Source organism: Pseudochaenichthys georgianus, chromosome 19 (assembly GCF_902827115.2).
Source record: "Pseudochaenichthys georgianus chromosome 19, fPseGeo1.2, whole genome shotgun sequence".
NCBI classification, from domain to species: domain Eukaryota; kingdom Metazoa; phylum Chordata; class Actinopteri; order Perciformes; family Channichthyidae; genus Pseudochaenichthys; species Pseudochaenichthys georgianus.
In genome coordinates this window covers 10,151,604-10,159,612 of record NC_047521.1, presented here as the reverse complement: position 1 = coordinate 10,159,612, position 8,009 = coordinate 10,151,604, and the positions used below count along the sequence as shown (strand labels likewise).

General features: G+C 41.7%; 1 protein-coding gene across 1 annotated transcript in view; it reads left to right on the top strand.

Moving 5' to 3' along the window:
• Positions 1 to 1,493: 1,493 nt before the first annotated feature.
• Positions 1,494 to 8,009, top strand: part of etv4 (ETS variant transcription factor 4) — a 32,952-nt gene continuing 26,436 nt past the window's right edge. Inside the window, exons 1-4 of the mRNA XM_034107067.2 lie at positions 1,494 to 1,703; positions 2,238 to 2,328; positions 2,538 to 2,585; positions 7,654 to 7,707. Coding sequence (XP_033962958.1) covers positions 1,647 to 1,703; positions 2,238 to 2,328; positions 2,538 to 2,585; positions 7,654 to 7,707 — 250 coding nt within the window. The 5' untranslated portion in view covers positions 1,494 to 1,646. The remainder of the gene's footprint in view (positions 1,704 to 2,237; positions 2,329 to 2,537; positions 2,586 to 7,653; positions 7,708 to 8,009) is intronic.

Genomic DNA, 8,009 nt, shown 5'->3' with positions numbered 1-8,009 from the left:
TTAGCATATATGGTTTCAAGAGAGTTTATAGTGGCTAAACAACCATAATGTTTACTTACTTGAATATCCCTTAGCCTTTCCTGCTCAGTGATGGCTGTACAGAGCAGGGCTGATGTAACATGTATGGCCTGTTGTGTACATCTAAATGCACATCTAACTATCATTAAGCAGGAAATAACATGTGCAGTATCACCTGTAAATAATGGAGATTGATATCAACAGGGGGAGAGAGGAGGAATAGAAATGCTCTTAAACTTTATGTTGTGTACGTCTATGATTCATATTCACCACTGAAACTAAATCTCAAATCCCATCAGAACCTTTGTTTCCTGGCTCCTGACTGCCAACTCCTCCTTAAAAAACAGTCTTTGTGGCTTTAGTTTAGCACTTTAGTTTCAATAAGCAGCAAGCATTTCACCATCCTGTGTACACAGCTTCCTGACGAGAGCTTTAAATGATGTGGCTTTCTTGTGGTATAAACTTAAAACCACAAGAATGCATATTCTTTAATGCTCATGTTAAGGTACAGGGCTCCTGCTGAGGTAGGGCCACTTCTTCCTGTCTGGCTGTGAACACTGCCCTTAATAAGTAGAGGGTTGAGGCATAAAATGAAGTAAACAAAGTCAGGTTCTTTGAGTTTGTCTGGGCAGAAAAGAAAAACATGTCAGAACATTCATGCCAGGGCAGGTTTTTATGAATGGAAGTTTTTTTTCTAACTTTCCCTCTCTCTTTTTGTGAATGAAAAACAACTGGAAAATCCAGTATAAAAGCCTGCAGTATACAGGGAGATGATTGGCTGCTGTGGCACAAGCTCCGCCTACGGTTGCTAGGAACCCGACTACCACGCTTCTGATTGGCTCACACGGGGAACCGAGACTTCATTCATAAGTCAGTGTATTCAAGCGGACAAAGGCAAGAAATTTGAGCCCTTGAAAGAGGAAATGCTCCAATCACGAGCCTCGTCTGGCTCGAGCAACAAAAGGCAAGTCTCCCCAAATCATGTCCGTAGCAGAATTGACAACACAGCTGGCTCAAAAGTCCCCTCACTTAAACGAAAACGTGTTCAAACTAACTCTTCCTGCCAATGTTAAGTTGTTTCCGTCGAAATATATAGTTGAGCTTTGTGGCTGTGACACCACTAAAACTCGCTATATGTTTCCCGTCACAGCTATAACAGCGCTGGACTGGTTCCCAAAGAAAGTGGAGCCTGGCAATGTGGGCAGACGTGGCAAAAAAAACGAGAAACAGTACTAAATAACACTCATTCAAACACGCTTTTACGACCCGTCCGACATGTTTTGTTATCAACCACGCCACTAGGTAGCCTACAACACAAACAAAAACAAAAACTGAAATGTCCTGCTAAAAACGTGAAGAAAGAGCTGCTTGAGGTGTAAAATGAACGTTACCTTAACTTATAGGTATGTGACGAGCTGTCTGCCTGTCACACACACAAATAAGAGATTTGTAAAGAGGGCAGCAGCCCGCTGGGTAATCACTCGCCATCACTTCCTTTCGGCATTTTTTGTGAATGGAGCTCATTATGCATGCAGCCTCCACGCTGCTCCATTCACAAGCAGCGCTCCCTCCTCTCCCTGCAGCCTGCGTGGATCCACTCTGCCTAAATGACCACAAACGGGTAACGGATGGATTATAAGATGGATGGATATTTGGACCAGCAAGTGCCTTACACTTTAGCAAATGTACGTATGGATGAAATCTTTCTGTTACTTTCATATGTTTTGCTTTGTAAATAACTGCTACCGGGCTTTATCTCTCCGTCTGCTGCACGAGTTTTGGCTGAAGCAGCTGTGTGCGCGGGATATACAACTACTTCTAACCCCGCTTTAAACTAACATAAATATTTACAAACTAAAGCATAAGTATTGCACATAGTCATGTTTGTCTGTGGCTTTCTTCTAATCGTCACTTTGTTTGGGGAACGTGTCAATGTGTACCAAATGGCCACTTTCTTCAGGCGCAAACTGCGCGTTTGTTTTTCACAGATTTCCTCCACCACAGAGAAATGTGTTGTTTTCTGAGTAGCTTCATGTTCACATATAGCATGCCTCTTATTTATAACTCATTACAAATTATTATTATTATTAACATACTTGTGTCTAGTTTGGTCAAATGTGTCCAAGTGATTTTTACATGCCATATTAAAGATTTTGACACTGATGTGCTCCGTTGGAATCTGTTTCTCACTTCTCTGTTAACATGTATGGGTTTTGTAGAAGTCGCATGGAAATGGGCCCCTAAATAGACTGTTGATGGCAGCGAAAAGGAAATACATGGACACAGAATTACCCCCTCAGGAATCCGAAGGTAAAGTAATTGAATACGCATGTTGACATCTTTCAAGTGCAGGCAATGTCAGTATGAGGCTAATAGTTACTTGGTATACATATCATGAGGATAAGACAAATATTATCACTAATATTTGTCTTATCCTCATGATATGTATATCAAGTAACTATTGATATAGTTAACTTGTCATTCATTCTGAATATTCATATGTGTATCTTTCTTTTCAGACCTCTTCCAGGATTTAAGCCAACTCCAAGAGACATGGCTCACAGAAGGTGAGATCTGCCTGCTTTTTATTCTTAATTTCTACTTTGCTGTGAAGATCTCCCTGTTAATGACAGTCATGGGGTTTGATAAGCTTGAAATGTTGGTTAACACAGACCTTAAATTACACACATATTTAAAATGTTGTATTAGAAATCCTGTGACTAAGGACACTCATTGCTTCCAGCTCTCCTTTCAGACCAAACTCTTATTAATCCACTTATTTGAGCTACTGTCCCAAACTGCCTGATGCAGCCCACATGCTCATAAACCGTAAAACACCAAAAAAGAAAAAAGAGGGGTCCAGAAAGAACACAGACGGGACACTATTAGCTTCGAGCATGTCCTATTTTGGCCATGTTGGCATGTAGTATGCGTGCCAGCCAGCAGCCAATACAAACAGGCTATTTGGCTTGTGTCACTCAAAGGCACATAGTGATGAAATAAGGCCCAGCCACAGGCAATTGTCAGCCAGTAGACTTAATAAGTGCAATGATGATGTAAGCCCAAATGGAGTAATTATACTGTCAAGAGAGAGAAAACAACACGGGCCGTGAGTCTTTGTGCCCAGTTAGTGGACACCAGTGGCAGGGCAGTGTTGGTTTGAAAGGTGCTTAAAGACGCGAGTTAAAATGAGAAGTGCACCCAAGAGGTGTGAATTTCAGTTGTGTCTGTTGCTTTGAAGTGCTTTGATGTGGAAGTTAAAGACTTTTGCTCTGTTTTTACATTTAATGTGAACCACATCAACTTGATAAATTCGGTTTAAAGTTGCTTAAGTTGTTGTTGGAGCTTTGATTTCAGAGTATTACACCTGAGGGCTTTTTTTTACTTTTATTTGTTGAAGGGGGAAATTGTCTTTGTTCTTACCTGAGTTTAAATTGTGCATGTACAGGCGATTCTGTGACATCACAACTCTTTTGGAAGCTGGTTTGATATTACACTGGTCAAATGTTGGGTACAAATCTCTAATTGCAAATATCTGGCTGATTTTGCTGTATCGTTGCGATATAATTCAAAATATTAGAAGGCATGAGAATTTTTTACCGTTCTTGTTGGGATTTCTTGTCATGATTTGTACAAACAACGTTATTTTCATAAAACTGTAGAATCAGTTTGTGGGCCAGAACATCTCTGCAGAGCCACAATAGGTCATTCAGAATGTTAATTTGACACAAGATGTGCCTATAACACAGGTTATGCAGATTATTTATCCTATATAAATGCTATTTTCTTAAATCAAGTATAAAGAGAATGGGTTGTGCTCTGTTGTTATGTGTAAAGCAGAATTACATCACTTTAAAACAGTACACAGAGCCAGTATTGACTTTGAGTCACAGTGTACAGCAGATTGGCACACGATAGGAGAGTAGGACACTATGCGGAAGCGGTTGTGTCTGACCTGTAGGCCAGACATTTAAAGACAGCATGCTCCCCAGCAAGCTACTGTTTATGGGAAACAATGTGGTATCCATGTAGCTTTCTCACCTTTTCTCATGCAGCGCCAAAACCAGCAAGTTCACTTCACACCAGTGTCTCACATCGACAGAGACAAGAGCCAGAGCCCATAAAACTGCAACAATGGGTGTCGCATCAAAGTTGGAGCCCATTTGTATTCACAGATTTTACAGTAAAAGCGACCCTTAAAGGCTCCGTTTCTCTCACTTCCCTTACAGTGGTTTGGTCTTTGGGATCATTTTGGATTAATTGCCTGGGCTTAAACATGAGAGTATGCCACCACATTACTAGAATGGACTTAGTATTTAGTTGGTGCTGCTGAAAAGTTAAAATAATAGATCAGAAACATGTTTTCCAAGGAAACAATTACCCTGTGACTCTAAATCACTGTTTCACTCCGACTACTTTTGACCAAATAAAAAGTCCCTATAAAAACTCATGAAAGCAGCCACGTGAATGATTTGAAATGGCACACAACAGGGCTTGCTGTTGCATTTCTAATCTGATTTGGTCATTTTCATAGGTATGAGCACCACATTAAATCCACCAACATTGTAGTGAGGCGGTGGCATCAAACAAAGTTGGATATTTTAAAATCTGAGCAAAAATAACAAAAATATCCACATGACTTTATTCTTGGAAAACAGAAGATGTGAAAGGAGACATCATGTTGATGTACATATTGGGTGGTTGCTTATTGTTGAGTCACAGGTGAAAAGCAGAAATATGGAAGTGTAACTTTATCAAAGTGTTATTTAACCCTAAGTACTGGCTTGTTTTCAGCTTCCCCGACTAAGACCTCTCCTTTCCTGTGGCATTAATTAAAGACCTTATCATGACTGATTGCAGTTGTGAGGGATTCACCAAGATTGTAAAAGCTGGGTAGCTTGAGGGAGTTTTTTTTCTTCTCCTTTTTTTTTTGTTGCCAAAAGAGAGCGGAAGGGAACTCGGAGAGGGTGAAGTACTGAATGGCAAGAGTTCAGGAGCTTGTCACATCTTGTCTCATTTTGGCCTTTAGGTTTATACGACTGAGGCTGCTTAGCTCCTCCCAGGATCTCCCACTGAGAGAAAAAAAAAGTCATTCAAGGTGCCTGGAAGCATCGGGGAGAACATGCGTCTGTGCTCGTATAAACACACTTTCCTTCTTGTGCTGACTTGCATCCCAAAGCCCCTGACGAGGTGTTCCTGGAAACAAATCAAATACACACGCACACACACACACACACACACACACACACACACACACACACACACACACACACACACACACACACACACACAACACACACACACACACACACACACACACACACACACACACACACACACACACACACACACACACACACACACACACACACACACACACACACACACACACACACACACACACACACACACACTCGCACGCGCGCGCTCGCGCACACACACACACACACACACACACACACACAGGAAAGTGCACAGACACAAATACACACAGCAGATACTGTCTGATGCTCTTCATCTGCATGTCTTCTGTCTTTATGAGGTCCAGCGTGTTCCGCTTTGGACATGTTGAAACTAGCGGATATGATTGATTGTTAGATGTGCTGAACTAAATATTGGCCCCTGCTCTGTCTCATGCAGCAGCTTTATTTCTCCCCCCCCCCCCGAGGGCGATAGACTGAAAAGTTAAAAGGGGGTAATATTATTAGGATAGTAAGACACAGGATGTGGCGTTGTATAAGAAATCAATGTCATTTATCTGAACATGCTCCGAAACGCCATCATCCGGTTTCCTTTGCACAGGAAGGAGGAGTGTGACAACACCAAAGTGGATTTGGATTTCTTATTTCCTCTTTTTGTGTCTGCTGCTCTCTTGAGTTTTGGTCATGTGTATCTGGAAAGCATAGTGTCGGGTGAAGTGAGAGAATAGGCTGTTGAGGTCGCATGTTGGGTCAGATTTCAGTTGTTGTGTGAGGTTGCGATCACATCCTTTGCTCCAGAGTCAACGCAGATTTGCTAAATCTGCTAGTTATGACTCTTTTGTCCATTTCCACCGAGTGAATAGTGCTAAAGTACCCGCAACATGGTACCACTTTGTTTTGTAGCCCATTACGCCCCTGATTGAGTTTGTGATATTTAATGATAGCCATCAACTTTTCCCTGCCAGTTCACTTGTACCATGACGTAAGTGTGAGGCCCGAGCAATGGAAACACAGAAAGTTGTGGAGCTCGAGTCGTGCCAGATTAAAAGGTTGCACGCCCTGCTTCTGCTCTCAATGTAGGGTTAGATCATTAATTCAGGGGTAGCCATCACGCGCATGGTGAAGTGGGTGACTTTGACCTCCTCACCTCCAGTCGGTTGTTTTGGAGTCAGATGAATTTTGGCTTTTCGAACCAGTTTGTGACGTAATTACCAGCTGCACCTGGGTTTAGCATCAGTTTCATGAGTTTCATTATGGCCGATGGGGCTTCTGAAATCGAACACCACTGCAAGTAATTATAGATCAGATCAAGATATCACACAAACGGTAGCACTGTAGTGACTCGTCTATTTTTACAAATCATTGAAATCTGGCTACGTATTGTCTGGGTGACTCTTACATTAGTGCTGCATAGCAACCGATATGAACTGTGGTGGGATCAATTCTTAGTAAAGTCACTGCACATCCAAGAATATGTGACTTTTTTCACTGTCCCAGTTCGCCTCTTGATTTGAGTCTAGTTTACTCGTTCTGTATCAGCTAAGTTACAGCGAATCCTCATCTACGCAGCAGATGGAATCCAGACTACCTTAAGATTGTTAAGCAGAGTCCCCACCACGTTGGGACAAGCTGCATCTGAATAACTGGTTTGTACTGCTTGACAGATTTCTTAAGTCGTATAGCCAGAACAGCCTGTTAGTCTGTCTGGATATCTACAAAGGAGATAGAAAGAAACAGGTTAACAGCTGGTTGTATAACTAGACCGCTGGTGTACAGATGTCTGGCTAGTTCAGTAGTCATTACATGTCTCGAATAGGATGCCTTAAAAGAGGTTGGGAGAAAAGACGTTGCCTAACTTGGACTTGACAAATGTTGTTTTTCCCCTCTCTGTTGGGATTTACAGACAAAGTGTCAAAGAAAATTGTGGTTGGGGGAAATTGTGAAATGTGAACATACTTTGGAATAGGCATTTCGCAATAATAACGGCAAACAAATAACCTGTAGTAAACACTTTTATTTTGAAAAGTAGTAAATATTTTTACAATTCTACGTTTAGGTTTTTGATTATTTATCACATCTTGAGCTCATTAGGGTCCTAGAAGTAGGGACTGTCCAACACAACACGCAGAGTCGAGTTTCATGGTTTTAATTGGCAGAAATGTCTCGGTCCAAGTCAAAGGAAACAAGGACGGCAGGTTATCATCATGCTATTCAGGATCTCCGTGTTCTTGCATATTGATCTATGAGATGAGCAAAGTGCTGACCTGCTGCGAAAACCCACCAAGAGAAGCAGAGACCGGCCCTGACTCAGATTTCCAGAAGAGAAACAGTAAGACAGAACAAGGGAGGAAAGTAGAGACGGAGAAAGGTCACATGTTGTCAAAACTATTGTCATGTCAAATTTATGGCTGTTCTTTTTTCTTTCTCATTTCAGCTCAAGTTCCCGACAGTGACGAGCAGTTTGTTCCTGATTTCCATTCTGAGAACTGTGAGTACTTTCAATGTATGCGTCCTCTGAACTTATGTGTGTCTATGCCAAAACATTTGAGTATCTGTATATAAAGTACACAGATCAGATGTTTTTTTTAATTGTTTTTCAATCAGGCATTGATCTGTGAATGGACTGTCTCAGCCATCTTCCAGATTGTGGACTGTAGGCCGTCTGGTGAATTCAGCCAAAGTGTGCATGTCCTGAGAAAGTGAGGATGAATCTGGCGGTCAGATTAGTGACTGTGAATCTGCCAGAGGCTTAGGTAGGGATACTGTAACTCGCTGATGTCACAGTAATCT